The 13383-nt window shown below is 54.9% G+C and overlaps 2 protein-coding genes across 3 annotated transcripts in view; one reads left to right on the top strand and one right to left on the bottom strand.

Moving 5' to 3' along the window:
- The window catches only part of LOC113481147 (USP6 N-terminal-like protein), a 68753-nt gene extending 60686 nt beyond the window's left edge, over positions 1-8067 (top strand). Inside the window, exons 13-16 of the mRNA XM_026850503.1 lie at positions 1315-1380; positions 2809-2908; positions 4205-4357; positions 4566-8067. Of these exons, the coding sequence (XP_026706304.1) occupies positions 1315-1380; positions 2809-2908; positions 4205-4357; positions 4566-5860 (1614 nt within the window). The 3' untranslated portion in view covers positions 5861-8067. The remainder of the gene's footprint in view (positions 1-1314; positions 1381-2808; positions 2909-4204; positions 4358-4565) is intronic.
- Positions 8068-10741: 2674 nt separating this feature from the next.
- HRAS (HRas proto-oncogene, GTPase) overlaps positions 10742-13383 on the bottom strand; it is a 49500-nt gene continuing 46858 nt past the window's right edge. For both annotated transcript variants that reach the window (XM_026850583.1, XM_026850582.1), the window contains exon 6: positions 10742-10753. The gene's annotated coding sequence lies outside the window, so the exon portion shown is untranslated. The remainder of the gene's footprint in view (positions 10754-13383) is intronic.

The raw sequence follows: 13383 nt of genomic DNA, 5'->3' as shown, positions 1-13383 counted from the left end.
TTCAATAATTATTATCCCCAAGTGCTTACATTTAACAGCTTTGCTGTTGCTTAAAGACAGGAGGTATGTCAGATTTGCTGTGTGTTTTGTCACTTGGGCATATCCAGTTGTTTTTCTCTCTAGCAGATGGTATAGGCCCATTTGGTGGCTGGATGAGCATCTGCAGGACACCTCGACTGCAGTCTTAACGTCTAGGCAACTATTTTGCAACACCTGCTCCCTTCTTTTTATCTCTTGTCCCCCCTTGCATTTGCTGTAGACAGTTGGTATTGGTATTCAGTGGTCAGACTCCTGAAGGTTTCTTATGCTCCCAAGGGGCTCACTGGCCTGGCTCCAGGAAAAGCTGTTTATATTGCCATCATCTGCAACAGCTCTTGCTTCATGCTGCAAATGAGCCAGCCCTGGCCGTAAAAGTGAAACAGAGTCAGAACAGATTTTCACTTAATTAAAGCTGGGGGAGGGCACAGGTGGTGGTGGCAGACCTGGGCAGAGAGAATGGGAATAACTTCTGAAAGCTGCTTGTATCTCCTGGCTCCTGAAGTCTCCAGGCTTGCAGGTGCCCAGCACCAACTGAAAGCAAAGATTGGAGCCAGCTGTTATTCCTGTGGGCTTCTTTCTCTTCCCATCCCCACGGTGACGTTGGCTTTGTGTGTGTGTGTGCAGGACACTGTGCAGCACCGGCCGTGCCACACCATCAGCAGGGCCAGGAAGGCAGAGCTGTGCCAGATGCCAGAGAGGGATGGAAAAGTGATAGAGCAGGCTGATGCTGGGGTTAAACCCTGCTGTTTAAGAGTTTTCCTTAGCCTGTCAGCAGCCATGCCTTGCAAATTAGGTGTTTACAGACAAAGTGCTAGCAAAGCTGGCTTGGCTGTGCAGGTCTGGATTTACCTGTGGGATAGTTGGGGTTAATCATTTTGGTGGTGCTCAGAGAGGCTGGCATGGGAATTGCTATGGAAACAAAAACGGTAGTCTGCAAGGAGTGTGTGTGGTTTGGGTTCCTGGAAGATTTTTGTTAATGCCTGGTGTAGATATTAGGCCAAAAAAGCATCTCCTAGAAATCCCTCTCCAAAGTTGTGACTGAAGTCTGGCCACATTGAGGATCAGGTTCAATAAATATCTTGGACAAAGCACCAAAGCCCTTGGTATTTAAGGCAGGCGCTTTGTTGGGAGAAAAACTGCAGCCAGATCCTGCACCCAGACACCAGCATTAATAAACCAACCAACCAGCCAACCTCCCCAAAGCACTGTGAGTTGCTTGAACCTCCAGCAGCCAGCCTGGTGAAACACCAGTCTCTCTTTGCTGTCTCCTCCTAGGACAAGGAACAGATGACTACAGGGATTTACACAACCAAGTGGTTCCTGCAGTGTTTCATTGACCGGGTGAGGATGCTCTGCGGGTTGTTTGCTGCTCTGCCGGTTGCATGCATGGTTAACCCACCTCTTTTCTTTTTAAAAAAGTATCGTAATTTGAGGAAGGTGTTAATATTTTATAAGGTGGGATATTATGCACACTCTCATAAGGCAAAAATTAATAAGGGAGAAGCTAAAAATAACTGCATGTCAGTGAAGACAAGCCAATTCCTGCTGCCTCATCACAAGCGGTCGCTGGGAGATGGCTCAGCAGCAGCAGTGTGAGCTTCAAAGTCTGGAGAGATCTTTCCCTTGCCCACTGGCACTGCTGCAAAGGCAATTAACCTCACTTTAGCTTTGGAAACAACATAGGGAGAAGAGGAGCTGGAGGCACAAGCCTTGACAAATAAGCAAAGGAGCCAGCTGGGCACTAGAGACACATGAAAGGATGAGAAAATTACCCTGATTTGTCCAGAGCAAATTTGCCAGGCCCCAGCAAACTTTTAAGGGCAGCATTGTGCTTGCACACTTGAATACAAGATCCATACTTGCCAAAGTTTAGGACATCTGTGTATGCCCAGTCTCTATTTTCTGCTGCCCGGTCTCCTCTAAAACAGCAGATGATCCCTTCCCCTTGAGAGAGAACTCACTGCTCTGCAGTCTGTCTTTAAAAGCTGCATAAATGCAAAATCCCTTTAACTGCAGTAACATGGTAAAAGAGCTGCAATGGCCAGTCATGCCAAACTCTGGAGAGTAAGCACAGCATCCTAAATTTGAATTTAAGTGTCACGGTAGGACTAGTATTAATTTGTGTGTTGGTGAGGTACCTTAAATCTTTGCTCAGAGATGGTGGGCTGCTCCATCATTTTGGATATCACTTCACTCCTTTTTGTCAGATCAGGTCCAGGTGCAAATGAACCTCTTGCAGGAGTTTTTCTAGCAGGCAGAAATAAGCCTGTGCCTAAGGAAGACCACTTTTCTGGACAGCAAAGGAGTGATTTTTTTTTTAAAAAAAGCTTAATGAAGCACCATTGGGCCTTCAGACCTATCCCATAAATAGCCCTTTGTCTGTCTCTGCAATTTGAGTGGGTACAGGAGTGGCTTTGTGTGCTCAAAAGGCTGAAAGATGATGGTGCTCCCTCCAGGGTAGGGGAATCCATGTGCTAGTGTGCCTGTGCAGAAAGTTTCTCCTTTTTCTTCATTTTCTCCCATTCATGGCTGGGTTTTAAGTACTTTCCTGGCCACCTGAGGTTGTTAGCTTTAAGGCAAAACCATAGAAGATAAAACAGGTTTTTGTGTTAAAGTTGAATCTTTGACATCCAGTGCCTTGCTGTGTTGTGTGTTTTGGTATGAGGGGATATAGTGATGCCACTAACCTCTGTATCATCATCCCATCAGTCAGTGCTAGCAAGCATGGTGCTAACAGGCTGTTTTTTTTCGTTTGTGCCTTTGAAACAGACGCCCTTCACCCTCACCTTGCGGCTGTGGGATATCTACGTCCTGGAAGGAGAACGGGTGCTGACAGCCATGGCTTACACCATCCTCAAACTGCACAAAAGTAAGGTCCCAGCAGAGCACATCCCCTGTGGCAGCACTGTGCTGGGCCACCCTTGTGCTGCCCACTCCGGAAGCCTTGCTGGCCGCTGCCAGCCTGCTCAGTGCCCTGCGCTGGCCCCAAAAGGCACAGTCCTGTGCCGGTGCTCCGGGGAGGGGATGAGATGCTGCAAGGGTTGAAATGCTGTGCTCAGCACACAGCAAATCCCGCCTGAAATGCTCCCAGCTGCCTCCTCCTGCATGCTGCACCCCACATCTTTTACAACACGCTGTTAGGGGCAATACAGACAGCAACCCATCTGTCTGCAAAGCTCTATGTGGCTGTTCAGCTGAAAAAGGCTGTAGAGGGAGAAATAAATACATTCATATACTTCTAAAATGATCAAAACCTGATTTTCTTACATAACATTAAGGCAGTGATGTTTCTACCATGAGATTTTTGAACCTCTGTGCTCCCATAAACCAGCAGCCTTACTTTGTCACCCAGTTAGGTCTTTAATCTGAGACAGGAGCGATGCTGTTAGTGCATGTTGGTCACCTTTGGGCCAGTGGTATTTATGGGACTGCATGTGTTGGGTTCTACAAACAGCCACCCTGCTCTCCTTCACCAGAGTGAAGGATAGGCTATCCAGAGTTACATCTTCACGTATCCTTTTGTTTGCAAAGGCTGGGAAACTGGCAGGCAGGCAGAAGTCTCAGCCTGGCCATGAAATCATCTCTCCTCCCTGAGGAGTGTGGGGTGTGGATCAGCATCCCTGCCCGCAGCCTGTTGCTGCCTGCCTGCCTGGCCTGGGTCAGCATCGCTGCCTGCATCCCTGCCTGCCTGGCCTGGGTCAGCATCGCTGCCTGCGTCCCTGCCTGCCTGGCCTGGGTCAGCATCGCTGCCTGCGTCCCGGCCTGCTGACTGTGCAGGTTGGCATCCCTGGCTGGCCGTGGCGGCTGCCATTCAGTCTGATGCTCAGGGTCTATCTCATGGAGCTTTTCCTCCTCCTAGAGGTATTGGTGAGAACTTCCAGAAATGGCCCAAAATGTTCATCCTGGTCAGCGTAGGCCCCAGCCCTACCACTGTCCTGCCATTGTTGAGCTGCTGCCCAGAGGTGGTGGCATGAATACATCCATGTATCAACAACCCCAAGCAACAGTGGGAAGGTGGGGAAGAGGCAAAATCCCTCGGGCTGTCCCACCCCAGAGTGGGAACAGCAGCACAGTCCCAGAGAAAACCAAAGCAATGCCACCCATACTTGTGCTACCCTGCAATTTGGCCATGCCACTGCCATTACTCCTTTCTGCTGTCCCCCAGAGCGCTTGCTGAAGATGGCATTGGAAGATTTACGGGAGTTCCTGCAGGAGAAAATTGCTGCTTCCTTGCAGTATGAGGATGATGCCGTCATCGAGCAACTGCAGGTGTCGATGACTGAACTGCGCAAGATGAAATTTGACCTCCCCCCGCCAGGTGGGTAGGGGGGGGGGGGCAGAGAGTAGTACCCATGTCCCCTGGGGAACAGAGCATCCCTCTGGCATGGCAGGGAGCTGGGGCAGCCCAGAAAGGCTGGCACCCAGTGGGTGCAGCATCTGCCTTCCCCGCAGTCGGGGCATGCTGGGTGCAAAAATGAACCAATGTGTAGTTTGGTTTGATTTTGTTTTCTCTGCTTCCAATGCAGCAAAGCCTGAGGAGTTCCCACGGAAACCCTTGGGCCTGGAGCTCTCCCTTAACCCAGTAACCGTGAAGAGCAACATGGCAGCCAACAGCCAGAATGGCCAGGTGGGCGAGCACCCCCCGGACAGGGAGCCCCATCCCCACAGAGCCCCTGGAGCACCGGGAGGAACACCTGCGGTGGAGGCAAGGACTCCCACCCCCCAGGGCAGCAAAGCAGCTGAAGCGACAGACACACACCTGCATCCTCCTGCCGAGGGGCCGCCCGGAGAGGAGGCTCAGGCAGTGCCCCCCAGGGATGGGCAGCCACCATCTCTTCCGAAGGGAAGCAAGACGCAGACCCACCACCACCTCCTGCCCCCAGCCCTGCCTCCGGAGGAGCCTCTTCTTGCTCCTGGCCACACCACGATGGACCACGAGCCTGTCTCCCTCCCCGCCCCGGCCGAGCATGGCTCCTCAGACTCCTCCCTCCAAAATACACCAGGTCCTCCCGACTCGAGCACTGTCGAGCTTTCCACTACGGACCACGTGGTATGGCAGCCAAATCCCACTGCCCTGCCGGCAGGAGACCAAGCATCTTCCCTCTGCAAAGAGAAAAGGCTTGATGCAGCCCCTCATCCTCTGCCGGGCAGCTGGCAGCAGCTCTGTGGTGCGGCGCAGCGCGACGGTCCCCCCAGGAGCGGGCAGGGGGAGGGCACGGCCGAGGCGCGCTGCAGAGCGGCACTGCCGGACAAAACAGATTTGAAGCGCTTGGCATCCAAAGCTGCCTCCACAGGGGAGCTCGCCAGCATGCAGCAGAACGGGCCAGGGAGTGCCACCAGCACTGCACGCTGGCCCGAGGGCTTGGGCACGCTGCCTGGGCACGGGCTGGTGGGCAGCAGCGTGCCCATCCTGTCCAGCAGCGAGTTGGAGGCAGGGCAGCTGGGTGAGGGACACCGGGGGGAACCGTCCCCTGCAGCCAAGGGGAACAGCCCCTACACCGTTATCAAAACCACCACTCCTCTCCACCTTGCCCACGCCACAGAGCAGGACTTGTGGAACAGAAAGCAGGTGGCACTGCCTCTGCCGGAGAGCAGACGTCCCCTGCCTGCCACCTCCACGCCACCACCTCTTGTGCTGGACCAAGAGGAGGGAGATGCCCAAAAAAGCCTCCAAAAACCATTAAATGCACTGAAAGCCCCACGACCACCCCTCAGCCCCAAACCAAAATTACCACCGCAGGTTGCCAAATCCCCCTCAGAGAACAGTTTCCTTTCAGGCTCTCCTCCCCTGGCACAGCTGCCCAAGTCAGTGACGTTCTAGTGGGGATGGGAGGAGGCAAGGGAGAGGAAGCGGGTGCTGGAGCAGCACCCTTGCCCCGTTTTCGGGCCCCCCCCACCTTCAGCAGGGCTGTGTCGGGGTGACAGCACAGCAGCCATCGCCTGTCAGGCTGTGCTTTGGTACGAGCGCCCGGTGAGGAGATGGAGCGGTGGCCACCGGCACCAGGAGGCACCAGCAAATTGGGTTTGCATCTTTCCTACGGACAAATCGGAAACTGCTTTCATTTTTGTGTTCCTTGAAGCTCCCCGAGCCTCACTGCGTGCAGGGGGAGGAGGCAGAGCTGGTGAATGTGTTGCGTGTTTTCTCCTGCTCCTGCCTGCCGTGGGTACCCACAGCTGTGGAAGTGGGTACAAGGCGTAAGAGTCCGAAATGCTTTCTTTAAAATGCCCGATCGGTGCCCCCAACAGCATTGCTTGCAAAGGCTTTTGTAGCAATAGATCTTTTATTTCTTTTCCCAGAGCCGTGGTTATAGGCAGCAGCATTTTCGGGCAGGGCCGTGGCACGGGCAGCCCTCTGCCTGCTCTGTGCAATTCCAGAGGGCAGCACCCGGGCTGTACACGGGCTGTGCCCAGCTCCTGCCACCCGCCATGGTGGGTGGGCACCCGGAGGGGAGGTTTAACAGCTTGGTGTGACCCAGGGGAGGACCAGCAGCAGGGTGATTGTTCCCCAAGTTCTCAAGGTGACAAGGACCGCGCTGAAGGTTGAGCCTGGTCTCTGCTGGCAAATTTTTCCCTCAGCGGCGAGTGGGACAGGCGCTGCCTTTCCCTTGGCTGGGCAGGAAAGGGGGCTGCAGCCTTGGGAAACCTCCTGCCTTCACTAGCGAGCTGCTGGAGGTGTGCTGGTGTTTAATCACGGTTCCCAAGCTGAAGCCCAAGTGACATGTCAGGGTGGGGACAGTGTAGGCACTGGGGAAGGGGAGCACATTGCCCAGAACCTCATCTCAGCCCTTCTGGTTTAGCCCACCCAGAAATCGCCAGCGAAGGAAGGAAACCCGGGCAGAGATGTTCAAAGATGATGCTGTAGCAGAGCATCAAGGTCACCACAGCCCACTGCTGAGGAGGAGATAATGTGCTGGCTGCCTGCTTGTCCTTCGTGCACCAAGTCCTAGGGGCCTGTCCAGCTCCTCCCCATCCCAGGAGGTGGCTGCTGCACAGCCCAAACCTGAGAGCTGGGCCAAACTCCTGTGCCCAGGAGAGGGGACTTCATCAGGAAGATTGATGGAAGCAGCAGGAAAGAAACTAGACCAGATGTGCTGTATTTGCCTGCTCTCCAGAGGGGTGACTGCAGCTGCCACCTGAGGTGGAGACCATAAGCAAAAGCTCCTTTATGTTCTAAGGAGACTTTGAAAACTGTTTTTTATCTGCCTGCTTCAGTAACATAACCTGAGCTGAAGCCTACCTGGAAGCCCAGCAGAAAACTGCCGTGAAATTACTTTGTGGGGTTTATCAGGTGGTGTTTGTTGTTTGGGTTTGGTTTTTGTTTTTGTTTTTTTTTTAATTTGTGTGCATGTGGTGGTTTGTATTGCAGCAGGGAGAGCACCACAGGGAGCACCCCATCTGTTTAGATGTAGCCACACCACAGCACCCTCAGCTTCTGTGGCAGCCCCTGCTCTGTCAGAGACCCCATCTTCTGCTGAGCCTCCCCCCTTGCCCCTCGCTCTCTCCCTCTGCAAAGCAGGGATAACCCTATTAGCTACCTCGCAGGGGTGGTGTGAGGAGTCAAGAATTGCTCTTTGAGAAGTGCTGTATGAAATGTTCAGTATTTGTGTTTTGAGACACCATGGGTCCTTTCTGGAACAATGGTGCTTGAATTGGGTTTAATTTAGAGTATGTTTTTCAGTAACTGTGCAGTAGTTAAACCCATTTGTGTGTTAAAATACCTGGGCAGTATTTCAGGACAGGTATCAGTTGTCTTTTGCTAGCAGCCCACTGGCCTCTGGAGCTCACTAGGAAGCAGCAGGAAGCATCTGAGGGCTGGTGGTCACCTCTTGGCCTGTTTGCTGTAGCTTGGTGGTCTGTCCTCTCCTTGAAGCACACACAGGCCTCCTGCTAACACATCCAAGTGGTTGGCTCATGCATGCAAGAGCTCTTTCCCCTCATTTCGGGCACGCGGCCCTTGCACATCACGTTGCATGTGCACTCAGGCTCCTCACCCAGTCTGCGTCTGGGATGTTTTGCAGTATTCACGTTCTAAAAAGGTGGTTTGCTCTAATTTTGGGGAGCTGTTGGATGCACACTACCCCTTGCATGGCATCTGGTGCATGGTGTACCTAACAGGACCAAGCAGCAAGGTCCTTGGTCGTCTCCAAGCCTACGGGCAGGCAGCAGCTGGTGTTCCTACCCGTGTGTGCTTGCTGGGAAGGTCTCTGAGCACCTCCCTGTGCTACCTAAGCTCTTCTCCAGCCTGCAGCCCCTCAGCTTCCAGGTTTGAGAAGAGCTCTGGAGGGTAGAGTGGCCCAAGGCAGCTGGGAGCCAGCACCCTGCCTGGCTTCCCTTGGAGTGATGCCTTCAGCACATCAAAGCATCATCCAAGAGATGAGCCATCCTCTCTCCTCCTCTGCCTCTTGCTGCAGCTGAAGGAGCGGCCAGGGCAGGCCCGTGGCAGCAGGGGTGGGCAGGATATGGCCCAGCCTCAGCTCTTTCACTGGGGAGAGGCAAGGAAGAAGGGCCAGGGTGGCAGCTCAGCAGGACAAATAACCAGCCCCAGCCCCACGCAGCCCTGCCCCAGCCTCCAGCAGCCTCAGCCCCTCCGGCCACGAGTGAACTCAGGAAAGCAGCTCCCGCCATCCTTGCCCTCGCACGACTTTCACCTTGCTACCCTCCGTGTAGTTTGAAAGACCAATGTTGCAGGTTTGGGGTTTTTTTTTTTTTTGGTTTGTAATTGAGCACTTTGAGTGGCTCTGGTGCCAGCGGGCAGCAGGAGTCACGGGCCAGGTGCTGGGGCCCAGCCCCAGCCTGGGATGGCAGTTGAGGTGCACTTTGAGAGCCCAGCTACCATCTGCTTTTCTTTTTAATTGCTATTCTTGTTTACAGCGTGGAACGCTTCCTCCGTGACTCTTTCTAATGTATTATAATTATTACTTAAAAATACCCATTTTTATGTCTGTGCTTTTTTTGTTTTTCTGTGGGTTTTTTTGTAAGTTTTTTTGGGGGAGAGGGAAAATCATTCCTTTTTATGCTGATCCAAGCAGACTGTCCAGAGTATTTGATGCTGTGTTTTACATGGTTGTAATGATAACAGTTAAAGAAGTTTAGCATAAAATCAGGCTCCATGAGGTTTCTTATGGCAACAGGCACAGCAGCAAGACCAGTTGCCTTCTCATGCTGGCTTTTAGGTCGGTTCACCAGGTGTGTTCCAGCTGTGGCAGGTCCAGTCCACTCCATCTCTGCCTTCCTTCCTGCTTTTCTGCCATGGCTAAATCCAGGCATCTCCCAGCAGCAGTGGAAAGAAAACTGCTCCTCTCCCTGTACCACCGTCCTCTCCAGGCTCATGGAGCGTGGGCAGCCCCCAGCCCCTGCACATCCCTTCCAACACATGGCCAGCAGCCCTGCTGCAGCTTTCTTTGGCCGAGATCTCAGGTTTGGAATTTGTTTTCCTGCCCAGGGGCAGCGCTGGGAGGGTCGGAGGGGCCAGGGAGCGGGTGGACACAGCTCCTCGCAGGGCGAGCGGGTGCGACTCGCATGATGCTACATGAGTCAGGGCTGAGTCACACTTATGCCAGGCACTGGGAATGTGAGGTGGTGCTGCTCACAGCTGAGCATGGATTTTAAAAAGCCGTGTGTGAGCAGCACCTCTGACACACCCTAAATTTCCTGCACTTAAATGACCACTGTACTATTGGATTTGAGTGTTAAATTTGGGCAGCATTCTGGTTTCCCCTAAGAGAAAGCTGCTATTTGTTACTTCAGCAACATGGTTAATAGCAGATGCAGGGCCATGTGTCTAGCAGAGCAGCACAGGGGGCACAAAGACTGACAGCAAAAGGGATTTAGGATTTAAGGGCAGTGCAGGAGATGTGTCGTCCCCCTGCGTTCACCTGTAGGTGCTGTAGGCTGGTATTCCTGCCCTGAGCAGGGATCTGCCTCACCTAAGAGGTCAAAGAGGACCAAAAAAAAGCTCCTACCTTGTTCTCCAGTGTCCCTAAGTTAGTGCATTTATATTAACTCATTAAAATTTGCAACCCTATGGGAAATAACAAAAAAAGCCAGCACCGGTGAGTACCACAGTGGAGCAGCAGTGCAGCAAGGATGCGGCTGGGCACATCTCTGTCCTGTCACGCTGGCTGCCAGCCCAGGGACACACCACCACGAGCATGAGTGGGACATCCCTGGGCTGGAGTGAAGCCAACCTCAGCCCTCCCGTGTTTCCAGGTGCCCCTAAGCTGCTCTGTGGCACCGCCTGGCCAGCAGCCCCAGTGAACCTATTGGCTTTCGGGTGGCCGGGGGCAAGCAGCCCACCGGGGCTGGGTTTGGACACCTGCAGCAGATCCCTCCAGCACAGGCACCGCGGGGTTTGGGACAGGCCATTTATCCCACTGCTGGGACAGCTTCAGCCCCACGCTGCCAAGGAGGGAGCAGAAGTGTCCGGAAGAGCTGGGTTTCCCCCGGGGAAGGTGAGTCACGCTAGGTTTGAGGGCTGTGGCAGGCAGTCTTGTTCCTCTCTGAAACTGCCTCGGTTCACTTGGTCAGCAAAAAAAACCTGGAATATAACACAGCTTACTGGCATCTGTGGTCCCCACAGCTCATGGTTGTGCACAGTCGTGACCTCCTGGCTGCGGCAGGGTGCTCTCACCCTGCCCGAGGGGGCCAGGGACAGGCAGGGCTCCACCACACCCCCAGCAGCATCCTTCTGCCTAATGCAGGAGGCACAGTGGTACTCGGCCTTGAACAGGCGCTGAAGGGGGGTCCCAGGTGGGGTTCTGGGGCTCAGCTCACAGAGGACATACCAAGCACCCACTGCAGAGTCCTCCCCAGGGGGAGGCCACCCTTGGGACTTGCCCACCAGCCAAGCCCAGGACCTCTGTCCCTTACCAGAGAAGTGGAAGACCGCGGGGTAGGTCTTGGGGCAGCCACAAGCCATGCCTGGTGTCCAGCCTTGGCTAATGCCCGGCCTGCGGCTGGCCTGGGAGCAGCAGGTCAGCAGCACATGCTGTGCTGCGGGAGGGTGCCAGCACGGGAGATGTCACTGTCCCCAAGGGGACAGGAGTGCAGACAGCCCCTGCCCCCACCTCTGCCCCCCAGGGCCTGGGTGCTGCTCCCAGGGGACCAAGAGCAGGTCAGCTGTGCAGTCCTGAGGCCAAGCGCACCCATAACCCATTTGCCACACAGCACAGGGACTGGTGGCCAGTCAACTCTGCAGAACGTTCCAAGGCTGCTGCGTAAATCCTAACAACAGCCTTGTCAGCCAGGGACCAGCCCTCCCACTGCCTCTCCCACCGCGTCTGGCATTTGCCAGTATTCCCATTAAACCCCCCACACCTTTCCCCGGCGGAGCCACTGTTCTCATCACGGCTTTCAGAGAACTCAACACCAGTTCTCCACCTCCCAGGGCTGGTCCCTGCGCAGGATCACCCCAGCACAGACCCACAAGCCCCCAACAAGCTGCACTTCGGCTCCTGTGCCCTGGCAGCCCTACAGCTCCTGTCCTTCCCGGCTCATCAGCAGCCCAAGCAGCAGCGGCAGGAGCTGGGACAGGCAGGCGGCTGCTCTCACCTGTCACTGGCTCTCTGCTGAGCTCCTCATCCTCCCTGCCCACCCCCCCACAACCTCCCAGAGCTCCGCAACCCTGCTGCCTGCCTCCACCATACCTCAGCGGCTCAGCACTGAATAATTGATGCTAAGTGGAGCCTGGAGCAGGGCCAAGCCGAGGGAGGGAGCAAGGCTTTGGGCTGGTTTAGGCTCTGGTCCCAGGACACAGGGCAGGGAGGGGAGAGGGATGGGTGTGCTGTGTCTGGGAGCTGTTTGGCAGAGGCCGCGCCTGGGAGCCCTCCTCCTCCTCCTCCTGCCGTGCCGTTCGCCTGGGGCTCCCGTGCTGGGGGGTAGCTGCTGCTGAGCTGGGAAGGGGCAGTGGCAGCGGTGGCTGGGAGCTGGGGAGCAGAGCGAGGGCCTGCGCAGCCCAGGGCCTGAGCCCCAGCCTGGGCCCGGGCTCTGCTAAATCACAGAGCCTGTACTCAACCCCCAGAGACAGCAAAACCTCCCTGCCCCGGGGCAGTGAAGCTGCGCAGGGATCAGCCCCATCTGCCTGTCACAGTTCCCACCAGTTGCTGGCGGCCAGGATGTTTGTTGTCACAGCATCCTCTGAGCAAACGCCACCCCCTTCCTCTAGAGCATCAGCGGGTATAAACCAGAACACGGAGAAAATAACAGCCTGGCAGCTGGAAGAGGCAGGTCTGACACCTTCCCAAACCACCTCCAAATCCTATCTCGGTGGCCAAGGAAGCCCACAGGGCCTAAAACCAGCACCCTCCCTGGAGCAGAGCAATCACACCCGCCTAACGACAGCGCCGGAGACAAGCAAACCAGGGCTGAAAGGACACGGCCAACATCTCACCAGGAGACACAGCAGCTGGTCCCAGGCCATAAGCACCCCTACTCGCTTGCGGCACTTGCAAAAGTGCCCAAGATGGAGTGGAGATGGCTCTGAAGGCACATGCAAAGGCACCAGTCCGAGGGATTGGAGTCACTAAAGATTGGTTTGTTTAGCCCTATTCATCCACACAGTGAAAAAGGCTTTTCCTCAGAGGGAAGGGTTAACTGTAAGAAACTTCCATCCTTGCTGCAAAACTGGTACAAGGTCCCTACAGGTACCTGTGGATAGATGGATGCAATACCACAAGGCCTTGCTTCCAGTCACCCCATTAAGAGCCGCCGGGCCTGGCCGCACACCAGAGCCCTGCTCCTGGGGTGTCTAAGCCTGCAGCTCACTCAGGCAAGCAGTTGCTTGGGGAAGCTGGTTCTTGGGTGGCTTTGCTTACCTTTGTGGCTCCTGGAGGAGCCAAGAAGTGATACAGAAGTACTGCCCAGGCTGGAAACGTCTGCAGCAGGGCACTGGACTCCAGTCCAGAAGGGAAACCTGGTCTGCTCCTCCTTACCCAACCACGCTGCAAGTGAGGAGGATGAGGCATTTAGGAAGGGCTGCTCTGTAAAACTCAGCCTTTCATTCAGCTACCCCTCACCTCGCCTCTCAGGTCTCTCTCCAGCAATGAGTCATTGCTGCCAGCTCCTGCAGACTCAACCCAGGTGCTTGCCAAAGCCTTCAGCAAGCACCATGCGCTCATCCCTTTTGGAGTCACCATCTCTGCTGGCTTAGGAAAATGCTTCTGTGGAGGCCCTCACAGACCAAAAGGCATGAGATCTGATCCAGCACTTCATCAGCATCTTTAAGGACTTGTAAGCAATTTCACCAGTTGACTCAGCTGTGATGTCTCTGGAGCCCCAACCCCTCTGTAACAGGGTGTGGGGCACTTGAATGTGGGGGAACAAAAGCTTATACGTCAGTCCTGAGAC

Source organism: Athene cunicularia (genome assembly GCF_003259725.1).
Source record: "Athene cunicularia isolate RWA chromosome 5 unlocalized genomic scaffold, athCun1 chr5_part2, whole genome shotgun sequence".
NCBI classification, from domain to species: Eukaryota; Metazoa; Chordata; class Aves; order Strigiformes; family Strigidae; genus Athene; species Athene cunicularia.
Note: the sequence above shows the minus strand (reverse complement) of the source record. Positions and strands in the feature narration are given on the sequence as shown.